Below are 20,828 nucleotides of genomic sequence, written 5' to 3'. Positions count from 1 at the left end.
ATCTTCATGAAAGGGGAACTTGCACTTCAAGAAAAGGCAGATTAAGGTAAAATTTGTGAAAAAGTCTAATGAGGGAGTCAAGAAACATCCCCTTTTATTAACAATAGAAAAAGTTGAAAAACTGAAAAAGTTGTGAAACATTTGCCATTTTGTTTAAATATCTTGCCATTTTCTAGGCAATAAAAACAACTCTGCTTTACAAAATCAGGGTAATTTTTTTAAAAATTAGCTTTCTTTGAAACAAACAGCATTAGGCAAAAGGTCAGCAGATATTTTATTATTTTTATACAGCCTAGTATAATAAATTGTACATCCCATAGTAACTACAGTTAAGTGTTAAACTTCATAGCAAAAATATATATAAAAAACCGATTTGACCTGAAGATCATTAATAATTTAGTGCAGGATGCATGGCATGCTCTGTTCACAAAACAACACATTTGTGTTTCGGGGAATGAATGTATCTTCTATATTCTGCAAGCTGATTCAAGTAAAAGTTTGAAGGCCATCTGTGTTTTTCTACAAACTCCAGTTCTTCAGCTGAATGAAAAAAAGAAAAAATGCGGTCTCAGATTGTTTACAGGCAGAGGCAAGTCTAACATCAAGAAAGATGTACAAATGGAATTAGACATGGCTGCTTCTTAGGCATGACTGTTTTCAGCATGATAAAAGCTAAGAACTTTTATTCAATCTGGTTACCCAAGGAGTGACTCCTCTGACAATCCCTCTGCAATATCTTGTTTTTATAGACTAAAAAAAAAGAAAATCTGCATCTCATCACTATGGACAGTATAGAAATCACCAGAGGAAAGGATATATTGGCTCAGTATTTCAATGGAGAAGGAATAATTTGCACTGGAAACCCTATTGATAACCTTACCCTCTCGAACACTCTCTTTGATAAAAGGGGACATGTGAAGGAATCTTGAATAGACCTCTGCTTCATCAGTTCTTTAGAGCAGTGTTTCTCAACTCCCGTCCTCAGGGCACACTAACAGGCCAGATTTTAAATATTACCTTGGGGAGATGCAGACTAGAATACTGCAATCACTGAGCAGCAAATTATATCAACTGTGATGCATTTCAGTTTTCTTGCAAACCTGGCCTGTTAGTGCACCCTGAGGACCGGAGTTGAGAAACGCTGCTTTAGAACATCATGATTTTACTACACAGTATCTGCCATTGCCTCTGCAACAGCCTGCCCTGCACTCATCCAAAGCCTGGAGAAGAGTAAATAGGTGCATTTCCACATTATCACTATATGCTACCAGTGTAAGCTAAAACCAATAATGATTTAACAAACACTCCCACCATACACATCCAGCACTTGTATTTAAAAAAAAAAGATCATTAATCCTCTTAAGGGGTTCCCTGCACAGCCTATGCTCTTTGTGATTGGTGGGTTTTTCTACAGAAAAAAAAGAACAACATTGTGCATTCTGTGCTATGGCATAGTGTAGCGATGACCTGAGGAGAATGAAGTTGTTTCTTTGGGTGGGTGGTTGCTATGTATGTAGACATGATCAGGGCTCCCCATCTCTGAGGACTTTGAGTATGGCATCATCGGCCTTGCATCCCCTAGGGTTTTCCAATGTTTCTCCTCCGAGGAAAAGAGGGAGAGTTTTTGGTTCGCTGTGTAGAGTAAATTGTCTAAACTGTGATTGCTATAACACCTAAACCATGATATTGACAGTACCACAGTTTATATATTTTTGGTAAACCCAAATGCATGGACTCAACTTCTTTACACCATAAAGATGGTCAGTCTAACAATAATGCAGGCAATTACAAGCAGAAAGCGTTAAAGGGATTTATTCACTAAAATTGGAGAGTGCAGAATATGGTACATCTCTGAAAAGCAACCAATCAGCTTCAAGGTTTTTTTTCTCAAAACCTAATTGAACAAGCTAAAGTTAGAAACAGATTGGCTACCATGCACAGCTGCACCAGAATTTGCACTTATCAGTTTTAGTAAATCTTCCCCAAAGGCTAAAGAGAGATTGAAAATGCATAGTCACTCAGTCAAAGTCTGGGAAGAAGTAGAATGAAAAGAAGAACTTGGGTTTAGAGTCCTTCAAATCTTACGGGCTGCCAAAATGATAAGTTGCCTACCCCCATAAAGTGTCACAAAAAGAAAGTGGTCTAAATAACCTAAAATGGGCACTAGTGGAGTGGATAAACCTATAGACCAGGAATCTCCAAACTGTGGCCTGTAAGCCAGATGTGGCCCTTTGCTTGCCTTTATCTGTCCCTTGGGGCACTATTCCTCCTACTAACACCAAAGATGGAGCATTATTTCTCCCACTGACACCAACAATGGGGCACAGTTCCTCCCACTGACACTAATGATGTCATTTTTAACTCCTACTGATCACCAAGCCTATGGCATTGTTTACTCCCATATATGCTGGGGCATTTTCTTCTCCCACTGTCCCCCCTAAAGTTTCAAGGGCAGTAAACTGGCTCTTTGTTTTGAAACTTTGGAGACTCCTGCTGTATACTAAAGATGTGTTCATTGGCAAAAGTATTCCGAGTGGGGAGCAATGAAGAACGCATGTGGCCCTGGAACATGGGGTATATGCTGCTGTTGTGGGGTGCTAGTGGAGAGCAAAAAAGGGAAAGAGAGGGGCGCCAATGGCCTCATAGTAAAGTTATGTCTTTATTGTAAATATAAATTCAAATTAAACATAAGTAATGCACTCACAGAGGAAGGGGGAGGGGAGTTAGCAGGCATTTAGCATGCAATGAGTCTGTGTCCAGAGCATAGTCTAAAGGGGAGAGGGAATCGGCTGCTATTGGTGTGTAAATATACACTGTGGCTGAATGCTGGAGGGAGACGCTCTGTCTGTGCTATTGCTGGTATTTTTGCTCTGATCTCCTCCTTTCAGTGTCAGGGTGCAATGGATTGTGGGATATACGTTTCAAGGTGAAGAACCTCTTTGACAGTTGCCTCTGGGATGGTTTTATACTGCATGCAATGCTGTCCTCAACCCTTAAAGAACCTCATTAAAATAGTCAGGGACTGCTTGGCAAACAGCAATGTCTCAAGAAGTCCCATATCTGGACCACTAAGAATTGTGGATTTTGGGATAATCCAGGAATGAAACAGCAGGTGATGAAGGACTGAAGAGGAGATGATATTCAGTACTGGTGTGTACATAGATACATATATTTGTGCAATGGAACACCAAGCTGGGAGCATTGACAACATTACAAGCAGTATAAAATGATCCCGGAGGCAGCTGTCAAAGAGATTGATGAAGAAGAGGTTCTCCTCCCCCAAACATGTATCCCACAATCCATTATGCCCTGTCACTAGAAGTAAAAGATCTGAGCGGGGATACCAGCGTCAGCACAAATGGGAGCGTTTTTTTTCAAGCAACCAGCCACAGTATATTTCTATACATCAGTGGCAGCCATTTCCCTCTCCCCTGTAGGCCGCGCACTGGACACGGACTCATTGCATGCTCAATGTCCACTAACACCTCCCTTCCTTTGTGAATACCTATATTTGTTTTTAAACTGTATTTACAATAAATACATAAGGCCGTCAGCGCCCTCTGTCTTTCCTTTTTTTTGTCTTTCAGCATTCGGTCTCCCAGCGGTTTCAGGTAGCAGGACAGCCCAATAGCTAGCCAGCCTTTGCTTAGTACACAGCATTTACCTCTGGGATCTGGATATAGTTCTTTTTATTATTATCATTATCTTTATGCACTTGTCATTCTTGATACTTATATTAAGACTTGGTCCACCTAGTGCATGCATACCACTAAGGATTACCCACTATTCTGGTATTGACTTTTTGTTACTTGCTACTAGGGATGCACTGATATCACTTTTTTTAAGACGGTGTACAAGTACCAATATTTTTTCTCAAGTACTCGCCAATACCAATTAACGATACCTATTTTTAGTGTCATGTGTCATTTCTTTGAATTCTTCAGTGATACTTATTTTTAGTGTCATGTGACAGTTTTTTTAGACTAATGAAAAATAATTACCATTTTTTTATAATTATGAACAACTATAAAGCCCTGGTTCACACCAATGCGATTTCAAAGCCATGGATCAGTGCGATTTGGACCTCCAATTTTATTGCAACTTCCTTTAACAGAAGTCAATGCAAGTCGCAATGAAATCGCAAAAAAAAAAAAAAGTAGTGCAGGAACCTTTTTCATATTCGCTTCCACTTGAAGGTATCAGTTTTAGTATCGGAGCATTTTTCACGAGTACAAGTACTCATGCAAATGATTGGTATCGGCACTGATATCGATACTGGTATTGGTGCAGTGCTACATTATCTCCACATGGAGAAGCTTTTTATACGTGTTCCACATAGGCCCTCTAGTGGTCAAACTTACACTTATTTGCCCATCAGGGCTCAGGAGTGTGCACCCTTTTTTTCACCTTTTTTTTATGTGCTAATGGAGGGCATCCTGGTCAAAAATCTCACTCTGTCATAATACAACTTCCATTAGGAAGAAAGCTCTCTTGTGTAGCTAGTTTTCCAATCCCGGATGCTGGTCCTCAACTATTTGTTTGCATGTCTTTGATTATAAGTTATAACTGAACTCTTATGTAAAGGATATATATTAAAAGTACCTGAAAGATCTTGGAAGTCCGACTTCTGACTGAAGATTAAATAGTGTGCAGCAATAAAATAGAGCAGCCAAGTGTACAGACTTTCAGAGTTATAAAACTACAATAAAGGAGAAACAATAGTTATTACACTATAAGGTAGTATAGTATTTATGCATATTTTTCAGTTACACATTGTAAGATGTATTAGTCATGTCCCATAGTGACCCTCCTGCCACCAGAGCCAAGGTAATGTTTTCTTGAGTTTATGACTGCTTGCATTCCATCCCATAGAGGTAGGAGGCTCCTTGATCTGGTGTCAGAATACCCAAAGATTAGTTATGATGCATTCTCATAACCATGGGATAAACCTAAACAATGTCTTCCAACACTGTGTGAGATTTCAAAGGTTAGGTGCAATAATGATCAAAGGCAATTTGGTTATATGATCTCTAATGAAATGCATTGTCAGAGTACAGGCAGAACCACAAGCAACTCAGATGAACAGCTGGGGGTTTGCTCCAATAGCAATCGCTGACAAATTTCTGAATTTCTACGTAACCGTAACGGTATGCATTTTACACCTCTCCCTAACTATCCTATGCAGTACTTTGTTCAGTTTGTTTACTGGTTTTCAGGTGCAGGCAATGTCATATTACATACAATGTATTTTAAGATGAGCAGCATGGTTGCCAAGTTACAAAAAAAAAAAAAAAAAAAGGAAGGTAGAATACAACAAGCAGAACCGGTATTTCAAATTAACCAAGTGGAAACTATTTGATGCTTAAAATGGAATGAACCAGTGCGATGGCCTGCATAGAGTGGGAGGAGGAGAAGAGAGAGAAGAAGGGAAAGGAAAAAAGAAAAAAGGGAGGAGGGTTAGTGGACAGATCTTCTGGCTCAATTAACCCCTTCTGGACCGCAAGGTTTTACCCCCTTAATGACCAGGCCATTTTTTGCGATCCTGCACTGCGTTACTTTAACAGACAATTGTGCGGTCGTGCAATGCTGTACCCAAATAGAATTGATATCCTTTTTACCCACAAATAGAGCTTTCTTTTGGTAGTATTTGATCACCTGTGCGATTTTTACTTTTTGCGCTATAAACAAATTCCGAAAAAAATGATATATATATATATATATATATATATATATATATATATATATATATATTTTTTTTTTTTTTTTTACTTTCTGCTATATAACATTTCCAATAAAAAAAAAATTAAAAATCAATTTTTTTTCACCATTTTAGGCCAATTTGTATTCTGCCACATATTTTTGGTAAAAAAAATCCCAATTGGTGTATATTGATTGGTTTGCGCAAAAGTTATCGCGACTACTATCTAGGAGAAAGATTTATGTCATTTTTAATTATTTTTTTTAGTAATGGCGGAGATCCGCCATATTTTGCAGCGGACAGATCGGACACCTAACTGACATTTCTGGGGGGACCAGAGACATTACTACAGTGATCAGTGCTAAAAATATGCACAGTTACTGTACTAATGACACTGGCAGGGAAGAGGTTAACACCAGGGGCAATCAAAGGGTTAATAGTGTGTCTCTAGGGGGTGCTTTCTATTTGTGGTGGGGGGGGGGTGGTCTTTCTGCATGAACACAGAGACCTATGTTCCTAAAATAGAGGAACCCAGGATCCCTGTTTCATTTACTGACAGAACAGCGGTCTGCCTTGTTTACAACAGCAGATCGCCATTCCGTCTCCACGAGGAGCAATCCTGGGTGCCTGGCGGCAGCCGTGGCCGCCACACCCGCTGAAATCGGCTTCCCCTGTGACGAATGGGCATGCGTGCGCGCCCCTGCTAGCGGTCCCGCAAAGCGACGTACAAAGGACAAAGTACAGAGGACAAAGCCGACCTGCTGCAGTGAAACTGCGGCGGGCGGTCGTTAAGCAGTTGAAAAGACAGAAGGTTTTGATCAAAGTTTGCTGCAAAGTAACAAGAGGTCCATAGTCTGCAGATAGCTTGCTACCACTTAACCCTGTCTGAGAGGTGCACTTGGATCTTTTCATGCAAGAGAACAGTGTTAATTCTAGCCACTTTAAGACCCCAATATGTATATATATGTTGTGGCTGTCGTGGTTCCCCCCCCCCCCCCCCCCCTTATCATTGTTTCTCGAGCGTACCATTCTGACCGGTGAGCCTGGGAAATGATCTGACAGTTCTTACAGCTGGCCGTAGAGGTGAAGAGAGATCAGATAGATCATCTCTGATCGCCTCTATGATCTAGGGGGACTGGAGCGACATGATGACGTCACTTCCGGTCTAGGGTGGAAGTAAATAAATGTTTTTTTTTTAAAGCAGATGATCAATGTTTTTTTTATCTTTTGCTTTCAAAAAGTAGAGGAGAGATTTGGGATCCCCTAGACACCAGATCTCTCCAAAAAATAGGACCTGTCATCCCTTATTTCTATTACAAGGGATGTTTACATTCCCACAGGAAGTGCGTGCTGATTACAATCAATTAACCACATGTCTCACTGGGAGGAAAATTGTGTGTGAATAAATTGTCATGTACAAAAAAAGCAACAATGGCATATAATAAAAAACAAAAATCGGACATAGCCCAAAGTGGCTAAAGGAGTCTGAGGAAAAGTGTACCCTCCAAAAAAATGGAGAAAAAAAAATATGAGTGGGTGGTTATAAAAATAATAAAATCAGAGTGTAGAGTACATAATAAGGAATAAAAAAAAGTCTGGAAACTGAACACTTGAGTGCTGCTGCTGATGTTGCAGCGCACCTCCATGCAGCCTCTATGTGGAACAAGGCAAAAGAAAAAGAAAAAAATAAAGAATGCACATCTCATAGTGCAGTACCGTGAGAAAGATTTAAGACTTATTTTTGAAAATCAAAATATTACACTCGGAAACAATGAGAGAGGGGATGCGGTGGGAAGCGATGGCTGCTGCTGGAGATACTGAAGCTGCAGGAAAAGATAAAAAATGACAGAATCTGCCAGGGTCCAGGAACTTTGAAACCACATTTCAAAGCATGTCAGCTTCTTTATCAACCTGTTGGAATTGCTTTGAAATGCGTTTCTGTTACCAGGGGAGAATTGCAGTGTGCTACAGGTGGTTTTCTGCTTGTTTCCTGGACTCCGGTGGCTCCTGTCATTTTTCCCTGCAGTGTCTCCAGCAGCAGCCATTGCTTCTCCCCAGTCTGTGGCCGAGGGGGGGAGTCAGACGTCCCTTGCACAGACTTCACATCATTTCCAGCATCCTGCTTCCCACAGCATCCCCTCTCTCATTGTTTGTAAGTGTATTTGATTGGTTTTCATTATTAAATCTTTCTCATGTACTGCACTATGAGATGTGCGCCCTCTTTTTTTTTTTTTTTGTCTTGTTCCACTCTTACTGTGAGTTTAGATGATTATGATGATAGATTGTAAGCTACTCGAAGACAGGGACTGATGGGAATGTACAACATGTATTAAAGCACTGCAAAATTTTCCGCACTGTATAAATGTCTATAATAAAAATAAGTTGAATTGAGACCCTCTTAAAGTGTTACTAACCCCAGGAGCCTGCATTCACTATATCTGGTCTCCCACAGTACACAGAACATGGAAATGCAGTATATAGCCCCCCCCCCGGGACTTCTATCAGTGTCTGGTTAAAGCTTGTAGGAGGAGATTTTCATTCTACTCTGACTGTCCTATGGAGTCGCAGGACCCCTGACCCTCTGTCTGGACAGTGCTGATTGGCCCTGTGCTGCTCACATGCACTCTCCCAAGAAAAAAAAAATCTCACATCAAACTGAGCATGTGCAGAGTGACTCCAAAGGCTCTGTACTATCAGGAGATGGATTGGGGACAGTGGAAGAACGGGAGGATAAAAGAAGACAGATTAAACAGCCTTTTTTACACAATGAAGAGGATTTTTTTTAATACATTTTTTATTTAATTTTCTTGAAAACTCACACAAAAAGTAAAAGAGGAAACAAGGAAGAAACACATTTCCATTCCATTCAGTACAAACAGCATTTCCATAAAAAAAAAAAAAAAAAAATTAAAGTGCTGGCCATAGGTGGTGGATCCGGTATAGCCCATATTTCTACACACGGGTAAAGTCTATTACTTCTTGAAAACCCATCAGTTCACAAAAGATAGGCTATACTCAAAAGTACTAGGTTCAGGTTTAACCAACAACTGCTGCCGTGGTTTTTATGTAAACACAATTGTCTTATAAGTTAGGGTGGTTTTAAATGAATACCATCTGTTCCATATTGCTTTATGTCTATTCACATTTCTTCTAGATATGTACAAGAGTTCTTCCAACAGACATACATCGTCTACTGTCCATCTATTATTTCAACGTAGGGACTTCTGTTTCTCCCCACATAGCTGGAATTAAAGCCTTAGCCGCATTCAAAAGATGTGGGACAATTGATCTCCTATATACATTAGGTGGATCCCTGGTACAATGAAAAAGTATTGCCCAAGGGTCCATCTGTAATGTACAATTGGTTATTTTTCCTATGTATTCGATCACTTGTAACCAAAATTGACAAATTTTCGGGGCAATCCCACCAGATGTGTTCATGAGAAGTGGATTTTCCACATTCCCTCCAACACAGCGATGATCTAGATGGAAACATTTTTTGCAATTTGACTGGCGTAGAATACCATCTAGCTAGTAATTTATAGTTTCTATCATTTTTGATGAGATTAAAGTAGTACAGGCTAGCAGCAAGATTTTATCTTTCTGTGTATCCGTCAGTGAATGTTGTAGATCTACTTGCCATTTATCAAGACAGGGCAGATCCTAGGGTCACAGGCGCCTGGGTGCAGACATTTTTCTGGCGCCCCCACATGGGCGTGGTCATCTTACTAACTCCTCCCCTTTATAAATGTTTCTATGGCAATGGCTCAAACACAGAGATGCTCCCCTAAGAAGTCTCCCTTACCCCGGGACCCTCCCACTATCTCTTAACAATAAACAAATTACAGTAAGAGAAGCAGAGTACTCTAATGGGAACTGGAGGGGGGTCTCTCTAATGGACACAGAGAGGGCATCTGTTAGAGAGTCTGTTAGTACAGGGGGGAGATCTCTGAGGCTCCGGACATGGTACAGGGGGAGATGGTTAGAGGCTGCGGACATGGTACAGGGGGGAGATGTCTGAGGCTGCAGACATGGTATAGGGGGGAGATGGTTAGAGGCTGCAGACATGGTACAGGGGGGAGATGTCTGAGGCTGCAGACATGGTATAGGGGGGAGTTGTCTGAGGGTGCGGACATGGTACAGGGGGGAGATGTCTGAGGCTGCGGACATGGTACAGGGGGGAGATGTCTGAGGCTGCGGACATGGTACAGGGGGGGAGATGTCTGAGGCTGCGGACATGGTACAGGGGAGAGATGTCTGAGGCTGCGGACATGGTACAGGGGGGAGATGTCTGAGGCTGCGGACATGGTACAGGGGGGAGATGTCTGAGGCTGCGGACATGGTACAGGGGAGAGATGTCTGAGGCTGCGGACATGGTACAGGGGGGAGATGTCTGAGGCTGCGGACATGGTACAGGGGAGAGATGTCTGAGGCTGCAGACATGGTACAGGGTGAGATGGTCAGAGGCTGTGGAGGGGTCTTACCTGGCCGTGATGAGAGGTGCGCGCCACTGCTGGGCCACTGCAGTTTTTTACTTTAGATTTAAAAATGGCGCCCCGCCGGCGCCAATACGTCACTGCTGACAGAGAGGAGGCGGGACCGATTACTTAGCTGAGAGGAGACAGGACAGAGAGGAGGCGGGGCGGAGGCGGGACAAAGTGCTTAGCTGGGAGGAGGCAGGACGGACAGAAGACATCCTCGGGTCTGAGAGGAGGCGGGGCGGAGATGGGACGAACTGCTTGGCTGGGAGAAGGCGGGACAGAGGTCGAGCATAATTGTAATAATGCAGAGCTTGCTGATTTAATTTTTTTCTACCTCCGCCCCGTCTCCTCCCAGCTAAGAAATCCGTCCCACCTCCTCTCAGACCCGAGGATGTCTTCTCTCCGTCCCGCCTCCTCTCAGCTAAGCAACCAGTCCTGCTGCCTCCTCTCTGTCAGCTGTGTATTAAATTTTACAACACCGGCCCTGTCACTGGAGCTTCGGCGCCCCTCCTCCGCCTCAGCTTGCGGCGCCTGGGTGCGGTGCACCCTGTGCACCAGCCCAGGATCGGCCCTGTATCAAGATAATCTGGGTATAAAGGTGTCCGAATGCCTATTAGAGCTTTATAAAATTTAGATATTCTGTGGGAAGGGGTTAATTTATTTTGTAATATTACCTCAAATGGATTTAAATCTTCCATACCTCTTAAAGGTTGAGGTAAGGTTTGTATAAACCTAGCAAGCTGATTGTGTCTCCATTTGTCTAAATACTTAATTGGTTGGTTTCTCAAAATCTCTGCAAGCGGTTTAAGAAAACCTGCCTCAAGTACCTGATGTAGTAGCAAAGGTCCCTCTAAGGACCATCGACCAAATCCCTGATCAACCATACCTGGGGGAAAAAAGTTATGTTTAAGTAGAGGCATCAATGGGGAGTTATATTTCCAATTGAATTTTTTATATAACATATCCCATATAGCTAATGTAGAAGTAGGTAGTGGTGAAACACCAGGTGAAATACCTATGGAGGCTCTCGGAAGCCAAGGAATGACTGCTAAGTCCACTTTTCACATCTGGGACTCCACTTGTACCCACAATTTTCTGTTTTCTGCATATTTCCAATCCTTAATCCGATTCAAAATAATAGCATGATAATACGTTTTTATGTCAGGATAAGCGAGGCCTCTATTATGAGAAAATCCGGACAGGACCAATTTAGAAATTCTTGAATGTTTCCTTCCTCAAACATATCGAGAGATTAATGTTTCTATCTTTGGGAAGAAACCAATTGGAACTCCCCACGGTATCATTTGAAAAAATACCAGTATTCGTGGAAGGATATTCATTTTTATGATATTATTTCTTCCTACCCAGGAATGGGCAAGCGATGACCATTTATTGAGATTGGCTTCAATTTCATTTAATAGAGGAATGTAGTTAGATTGGAACAGAGATGATAGACGAGATGTTAAATAAATTCCCAGATATTTAAGTTTATGGGACTGCCATGTAAATGGAAATAGAGGTTTAAAAAGATCTACTTCTTAATATTTAATATTTCTGATTTTGTCAAGTTATTTTAAAGTTAGAAAGCTTTTGAAAAGTTTGACAGGATTCTAAAAGATTCAGAAGCGATATACGTGGACTCTGAATGAAAAACAAAATATCATCTGCATATGCAGCATATTTGTGAACTACTGTACCCATCATTACTCCTTTAATATTACAGTCATTCCTAACCATGGACAGAAAAGGTTCCAAAGCAATTGTAAATAATAGAGGTGATAATGGGCAGCCTTGTCTTGTCCCATTGAACAAGGGAAAAGAATCACTCAGTAGGCCATTGACTCTCACCCTAGCCATAGGGCATGAGTACAAGGCCGAGATCTGATTGTACATTTTATGCCCTATTCCAAAATGTCGTAATGTCTTCATAAGATAGTCCCAATCCACCCTATCAAATGCTTTTTCAGCATCTGTTGACAGAAACAGGGTGGACTGGGACATCCTGCGTACATAATACATAATGGATATTGCTCTCAGAGAATTGTCTCTGGCTTCTCTACCGGGAATAAATCCCCTTTGATCCAATGAGATCCATTTAGGAAGTAAATCCATCAGCCCCGGTTCACACTTATGCGAGTGCGGGAAGGCTGCGAATCCGCAGCCTGTTCCCGCATCGCACACGCACCCCCGACAGTTCACACTGCCATATGCGATACGCTGGGGGTGTCAATGTAATCTTAACGACACCCCCAGTTTGATCGCATATTGCAGTGCGATCGTGCAGTTCGCACAGGATCGGATCGCACAAGTGTGAATCGCTGTGCGATCCGATCCTGATGCGGCTTCCAAAAAGGGTCCCTGTGCATGTTTGCTGTGGCTGCGGTGCGAATTTAGCCATACAAAGTGTATGGCTAAACTCGCACCACACAGCCGATCGCATGTAATGAAGGAGCAGTGCGCTCCGACATTACATGCGAACGCCGGAGCCGCACAAATGTGAACCGGCTCTAAGTCTGGTAGCTAGGATCTTTGCGTATAGTTTAACATCAACATTTAATAATGAGATTGGGCGGTAACTTGCAGAGGATTAATCCCTTAGGTTCCTCAGTTAGTATACCAAGCATGCTTTACTGCATATACAAACTGATTTTACTGTTGTGGGTTTAGTAACACTTTAATGCAATCAATCTATTATACCTGGTTTGTCACATACACAATTATGTGCAGGAAGTTTTAGACAATACCTTGGCTTTTTTAAGCAGACCGACTACACTTAGGCTTGACGATGACAGCTCCCTGCTTGGCATGCTCTGAAGCTGAGTGATGATATAATGTTCACATGCATGTTGTAATCGGGACACCTGGTACATCTCAGAGCAAATCATCAGTGACACAGCCTGTAGAATGCTGGCTGAAAAAAGGATATAGAATTAGAGGTTACCAGAAATAGGACATAACTTGTATATCAAATGTCTGAGCCATTACTTGGTGAAACATGAGCCCATCATAGAAAAAAAATAACACTGTGCACATGGTCTGGATTCATTGATGTTGGCTAACATGGTATTAACATATGCAGCTCTAGCTGAAACTTTATTTGTAATTTAAACAAAATTATCTGAGCCAGTAAAAAACAAAGGCAACTTTCAAAATAATATGAGCTTTTGATGATCCTTTTACATTTTTAACTCCTTAGATCATAACTGGGTTGTCCATATTGAACTTCTAAATATCCCACATTCACAAGAAATGCATGTCTATTTTTTTATAATGAAAGCTATATACCCTTTTTCGCAAGTTTTGCTTGGATAGTGGCTGTTTGCAACTATACAGCTGCAAGAAAAACTAGACAGCAGAGTATATTTTCAATACATTTTTTTTAAATCATTTTAACATTTATTCAAGCATAATTTTTGACAAATTGTTCAGTGTTAATTGCTTGTTGTTCTATATACAGACTGCACATACGAACCCATACAGTGTATAAATCTATTTATGTATATGCAGATTTGTAAATGCTCCCTCTAGTGGTCATCTGTATCAAAAATACAATATACTGCAGCTTATCACCCCTTATGTTGTGGCTGCACTAGAGCTTGTTTACATTTGCAAAAAATACACAGGAGGGCGTATACACCTTGTGCAATACCATAAATACAAATTGGTTCAATAAACTTATTTCTGGTAATGCACGAGGTGTCTACGCACTCCTGTGTGTTTTTTACAGCTTGTTTGGAAGACTTCCCTGTGTGTGGAGGGCTGCACCCTTGATTGGCATTATGAAAAGAGGCAAGATTGAAGGTATCCCTTGTTTTAGCGCTGGAGTGTTTTTTTTTGGAGAACATTGCAGTCAAGGGGCAGTAAAAATAGGCTGTTAGGGCACAGCTTTACCTCCCCTATCCGCTGAACAGAACACTGAAGCCAGATAAAATTGTACTGTAAATCATATCTCGATAAGTTTGATGGGTAGCACCACCGCCAAAGGCATCCATTTAAGTGAATGGGGCCACGCCGCAACATAAGGCAAATATGCTAGGCTTGCAGTTACAGCACACGGCTGTAAAATAAAAACAAAATAAAAACAGACATTCAGGAGGCGGCAGTATCACCTACTGAACGTCTATCAGCCACTCCTGTATCACTCGCTGAAAAGTTATCCACCACAAATCTCTTTGAAGAGACCAATACAAGTGTAAGCAAGCCCTTTGATTTCTTTTTTCTGCCTTTTTGTCTCCTTATTTTTATATGAAACAAACATCTTATCCACCAGTGTATCTATGGAGGTAAGCATGGTTGCCATCCAGGCTGGATTTTAACACTACATTTTTGTTTTTGATTTTAGATATGCAACCCCACACTGTTTTCCCTACTCTTGTCAACATCCCTAATCTTTATTGCAGATTCTGCAAAGACCCACATCAAATACCACTCAAATCCAACTTGATTAGTGCCTGCCCTCGGCCATGCATGTCTCCTTCTCCCCTCTGAAAGCACTCGGGCCTGCTGCCCAGCACTGCACACTGGCTTTTTGGGAGGGCAGGAGGAGCATATACATGTGGAGTTGCTGTCAGGTTTCTTTTAATACCTATTCAGTTAAGCTCATTAACCAGGCACACTAGTTCAATTAAAATGCATCCCACTGCACGATCCTCCCAAAAGTTGCATGCTAAATAGGAATTTTCTGACCTTTGTGGTTCTTATATTAAGGTAGTCATGGGTGCTCAATATTGTACATTGAGACATCCCTGTGGTTGTACTATTAGTTCCTCACTAGTCTATATAGAAGATCAAAGCACTACATTACACCACTGTCTAGGGTTGCCACCCATCCTGGATTCACCTGGACAGTCTGGGTTTTGACTAGTGTGTCTGGGTCAGACCACCTGAATCCCGGACAAAAAATTAAGAATGGGCTGTGGCTCTCCAAGTAACCAAGTACCACAACTGCTGAGTGCATAGGTGTGCACATGGGCCCTTATCCCCATACACAGACAAGAGAGGAGAGAGGGCTTCTCCTCCTCCTCCTCCCGCCCCCTGCTCCTCTGTCTGCCCACACTCCAATCCCTGGCGCTCTGTGTCTCAGGAAAGGGCTGTGTGGGCTGGAAGTTTGAAGCTCAGCAGCTAGCAGATTCACCTGAGGATGGAGGCTCAGGCATCAACACCTCTCATCAAAATTTTGCAGCGTGGGGCTAAAGTGTTCGGGTTTGGCTTGAAGAAAAGGTGGCAACCCTACCGTTGTCACTGGGATGATTGGCAGATATTTCCGCTAGGAGATATTCCCCTCTATGGCTAGCAGTAGACTTCTCTTGAGAGAAGTAGTTCTGTACAGTCACTAAGCAGTAGTTCTGAGAAATAGGCAGACCCTGAATGTGTGATTAGCAAATAAAGCTTCCTTTGTGTATATATTTTGCATTCTATACATAAAAAGTTTAAAAAATTAGCAATCTTTGGTAAGGTTACCATATGTAGATCACATCCACATGTTTATATCACATTCACATGTTTATGTAACAAGATTAAAAAAAAAAAAGACTTTGAAAGGCTTGATACTCTATTGTTTTTTCCCCTTTTTGTTGGCCTGGAGCAGATCTGCACATTGGACTAATTCTCTCTGATAAGTGTCTATATAGAAACTCTCCAGAATAAGACTGAGCTAAACAGAGGACAGGAGGCAGCCTGCAGTTCCCTGTTAAGAGGGATTGGCGGTCACCAGCTGGAACAGGCAGAAGGCGGCTCTTTGCTGCTGTGCTACCTGCTCTTCTCTCCTGCCCCATCGATTACTTCCTAAATTATAGGAGAGAGGAAAAAAGCAATACAGTGAGCTGTACAGTACTGCACAATGCCGAGTGTAAGCTGTCACTGTACAGTATGAATCTAACAAATGGCCGTCACACAGGGACCCCTGTTTCATAAAGGCTGATAGGCATGCTAAGCATGTATGTTTTAATCTGAAATAGAAAAAAATAGTTTTTTGTTTTGCTATAAACAACACCCTTCACTTCACTTTTTATGAATTTGACCCACTGAGAAAATAGGATTAAATGCATCTTACCAGGGTAATATGAATCTTTGTAAATATACTCTAGAAAAGCAAGGAATGTGTCTTTAGACATGTCATGAATAGGAATAACAACTCGATTTGCTTCAGAGTAACTTCCACTGAACATGGCAGACATTACATCACAGCGAGCCGCCAGCACTGCTCGATGTGCTGGGATCTTTGAGTCTAACATAAAAGAGAAATACAGGTTATTGTTTAAATGTTCATATAAATCATACTATTATCCTAGAAAAACATACAATGCACATGATGATGCTTGCCGATACCCGTGTCCTTATACCTAAAGCATGATCATGATGGCTCTGTCTTTAGATTTAAAGTTTTTACAATTACAATATGAAGAGCTCCTTAGCATAAACCTGAAAAAATCCTGTATTTTAAACTGTAAAAACGCACTCACAATTGCTGGTGCTATAACAGTTCTTCAGCTCTTGAAAATCAACATACACAACCGCCATTATTCTCCACCAAGAAAGAATATACTTGAACTTCCTGGTTGCACTTGACATCACAAAGCCCACCCACTTTGCAACCTATTCCAATGGACTTCATTAAATTGGAACTGCACCACAAACCAAAAAATACTATTTAATTCATTTGTATTATTCAAAACAATCTCCCCCATCCATCCATGTCTCCATGCTTTAGTTTGCTGACATATCATTTAAAAAAAACCCCTAGCATTTCTGGTCGTGGCCATCTTGAGTAAGGACAAATGATTCATGTATCATTTACTTCCTGGAATCCATCTGCTCTTAGCTCAGGCATAGGCTGGGCTGAGATCCCTCCCTCCTCACCTGAAGACTCCTAGGATGCATGACATAATTTGCCTAGGCATGGAAACCAGGAAGTAACTTAAGAAATGTAAAAAAAAAAAAAAAAAAAGTTTAAAACAAGTAAATATGATATACTTTCCTAACTATTTTCTAATGCTTGCAGCATAAGGATTCAAAATAGTCCATGTTGCGGTGAGTGGGTGGGCTTTGTGAGTTGACCAATATGTTCTTCAAGCCTAGGTTTAGCGAAGTTTAAAGGAGTTGAATCCTTCTCACAGAATAAACTTACAACCACATGGGTAGTTGAGGGGGGTATTTTTCCTTAGGCTGCTTAAAAAATAATGAGTAAGTAGGTGTTGCCTCCGTCCCTGTATGTGCTATTAGGGGGTTTTTTGGTGCCTCAGGCCAAGAGGGATTGGGACTTTAAGGGCAAGTGCATAGATATAGAAACAAGTATATGAATATATGATAGATAATGTTCCATTTAAAATAAACAGAATTTTATTTACAACAAATGTAAATCCATATATTGTAGAGAAGACAACATATATAGGTGAACAAAGTGCTTGGGGGTAGAGACCCCGGTGTGAAGGAAGTAATAAAGAAGTTGATTCAGAGATGAATCAGTGACAATGGTGAAAAAAGTGACTTTTGGATAGGATTTCCACAGGTATTGAGTGGGACATTGGTCCCTTAGGAGAATCCTATTGCTGACGCGTTTCGGCTCACTCGGAGCCTTTCTCAAAGCGTTGAGTCACTCTGTACTTCAGTCTATGAAGATAATATATAATATATATAGTTTAGATCTTTATTTATGTCAAGTGTAATTTCTAACATTATTGAGAGCAATTTTACCTACATGGATATAGCTGACGGTTACTGCGCATGGCTCCCTTCATCCTGTTGCAAACGCAGCGGGATCAGGCTATGCATATTGCCTGGGATGGTAAGATAGTATTAATAGGTAGTAGGACACATAGTATCTTTATGTCTTGTGGAATGGGTAAAACCACTTACATTTAGCATGAACTGAAGGAGTTAAAGTACTTCCTCCACGGGGAATAATTTTCCCTCTCTTGTTTTCAGGTTGCTTGATCTAGGTTAGAGAAATGGTCTATGTTACCTCAAATTGCATATGGTGTAACATAAAAAGTGACTTTGTCCCAATGGAGGTGTATAGCCTCCTTGTGTTTGTACAATAAAAAGTGACTTTGGTGCCCTTTGGCCCCCAATGGGCACCAAAAGTCACTTTTTATTGTACAAACACAAGGAGGCTATACACCTCCATTGGGACAAAGTCACTTTTTATGTTACACCATATGCAATTTGAGGTAACATAGACCATTTCTCTAACCTAGATCAAGCAACCTGAAAACAAGAGAGGGAAAATTATTCCCCGTGGAGGAAGTACTTTAACTCCTTCAGTTCATGCTAAATGTAAGTGGTTTTACCCATTCCACAAGACATAAAGATACTATGTGTCCTACTACCTATTAATACTATCTTACCATCCCAGGCAATATGCATAGCCTGATCCCGCTGCGTTTGCAACAGGATGAAGGGAGCCATGCGCAGTAACCGTCAGCTATATCCATGTAGGTAAAATTGCTCTCAATAATGTTAGAAATTACACTTGACATAAATAAAGATCTAAACTATATATATTATATATTATCTTCATAGACTGAAGTACAGAGTGACTCAACGCTTTGAGAAAGGCTCCGAGTGAGCCGAAACGCGTCAGCAATAGGATTCTCCTAAGGGACCAATGTCCCACTCAATACCTGTGGAAATCCTATCCAAAAGTCACTTTTTTCACCATTGTCACTGATTCATCTCTGAATCAACTTCTTTATTACTTCCTTCACACCGGGGTCTCTACCCCCAAGAACTTTGTTCACCTATATATGTTGTCTTCTCTACAATATATGGATTTACATTTGTTGTAAATAAAATTCTGTTTATTTTAAATGGAACATTATCTATCATATATTCATATACTTGTTTCTATATCTATGCACTTGCCCTTAAAGTCCCAATCCCTCTTGGCCTGAGGCACCAAAAACCCCCTAATACCACATGGGTAGTTACACCCTTTCTTGATAAATGTGCATGTGCTCTATTATATTTAATTGTTTTTGTCGTCCCTGCAAAGTGCACTAGTGCATTTACAAACAATAGATACCATTCTTTATTGGTATCTCCATATAGTGTTTAAATGTATCTATCTACCTTTCCCGGGGGCTGTGAAGTTGTATGTAGCTGCTGTTTTTACCATTGTGTATGGTTTTTAGGGCGATTGTACCCCAATTAATTTTTAATATGATTATGTAATAAAATTATTTTTATTTATTCATGCGGTTGTAAGTTTATTCTGTGAGAAGGATTCAACATTTAAAAAATCCCATTTCTCTATCGTTCATCGACAGAAGCAGCTCCATATCTTCATTACCATTGGGTTATGCTCCTCCAATCAGGAATATGGACTAGGCAGAAAAATAACTTTACCAAGTCCATGGGAGCTGTCACTGCAGCCCACACACTCTGCTTCAGAATGCAGTTTGTGTCTGCCTAGTTTTAGGAATAGGATCTAGCTCCCTGCTGGGACTTTGGTCTTAGCTGTAAATAGGGAATTTTTATTATTTTGTGATTTTTTTAATTTTCACTAGTTAGTTCCTGGAGAACTACAAGCAACAGCCTGCTGTGAATTCGGACTGGATAATCTAGATCCTTAAGGTCTCCCAGCCTGGCCAGCGAGAGTGAGCAGGTTATAGTCCAGAACTAGGCCTCGCCACGACAGTGCCCCAATGGATGGGGACGTGCCTGCGAGTGAACCATCTCGTGGGGACGTAATCAACCTGGAATGCCCTGGAGTCGCGGCTTACCGCCTGGCTGACAGCACCCATCCCGGGTGGGAGGTGATCTGTTTCGGAGTGGTGCCCACCTGGTATTGTGGTATGGTGAATAATTGTCCCCCCAAAACCTCTAGCAGTCCCAGGGCAGACATGGGCTGTATCCTTGGAATGGTCGAACCCCCAGAGCTCCCTCAGTTCCCCTGGCCTCTTGGGAGGACTAGGCCCAAACCCCCTCAGTTTTTTCCCCTACCCTGTGCAGGTTCCTACCTTGGGGGGTGTAAATATTGCAGCCGTTGTGGCGCCTTTTTGATGGGGGTGGTTGGTCCTGGTGGGGTCACTTTCTAGGGATCCTCCAATGCCTAATGCTCAGGGACCCCTTTTGGGGGTCCTGGAGACTGCATGGCGTGCTGTGGGGGCCGCCATTTTACTGTGGATCAATTTGTTCTTTTTCCCATTGTATTACATGGGCAGCCATTTTCTGTTAGTTCCCCATAGGAATGCATAGGGGTTGCCATTTTCCTGTGGTCCATGATCGCTGGACAGGCGAGCGGCATGGCACTTTACAGGCTTTACACTTTACATGACACAGGCTGTTCTTTCCTTTTCCTGTGCAAAATTAGTTTCACTTTTGTTTTCACAGAGCATGCTGGCAGCTCCTGAGGTAACGTTTTTCTGGGGTTCCCTGTGGGTTTTCCTTGTACACTCTGTTATTAGATTGTACTAGCCTGGGGTTTGTTAACCCGCTGAGATATCGGTGAAATCGCGATTTGGCGACTCTTAAAAGGGACAGTGCACTTTTTTTCTTACCAGTGTAAAATGGAGTCCCAGGATAAAATTTCACCTACAGACCCCTTAGGTGCTGCTGCGGACCCTTCTGGGTCACAGCTGGAATATCACAGCATTTTTACTAAGCCTGATGTCAAAAGTAGATTTTGTAACTACTAGTGTTGCCAGCTG

The 20,828-nt window shown here is 41.5% G+C and overlaps 1 protein-coding gene across 1 annotated transcript in view; it reads right to left on the bottom strand.

Moving 5' to 3' along the window:
• Positions 1 to 231: 231 nt before the first annotated feature.
• Positions 232 to 20,828, bottom strand: part of RHOBTB3 (Rho related BTB domain containing 3) — a 93,625-nt gene continuing 73,028 nt past the window's right edge. The window contains exons 9-12 of the mRNA XM_082243356.1: positions 16,232 to 16,405; positions 12,924 to 13,090; positions 4,603 to 4,699; positions 232 to 540 (exon numbers count right to left, since the gene is read on the bottom strand). Of these exons, the coding sequence (XP_082099482.1) occupies positions 425 to 540; positions 4,603 to 4,699; positions 12,924 to 13,090; positions 16,232 to 16,405 (554 nt within the window). The 3' untranslated portion in view covers positions 232 to 424. The remainder of the gene's footprint in view (positions 541 to 4,602; positions 4,700 to 12,923; positions 13,091 to 16,231; positions 16,406 to 20,828) is intronic.

This window comes from Pelophylax lessonae, assembly GCF_965119305.1.
Source record: "Pelophylax lessonae genome assembly, chromosome: 1".
NCBI lineage: Eukaryota > Metazoa > Chordata > Amphibia > Anura > Ranidae > Pelophylax > Pelophylax lessonae.
This window is presented reverse-complemented; position numbering and strand designations above follow the sequence as displayed.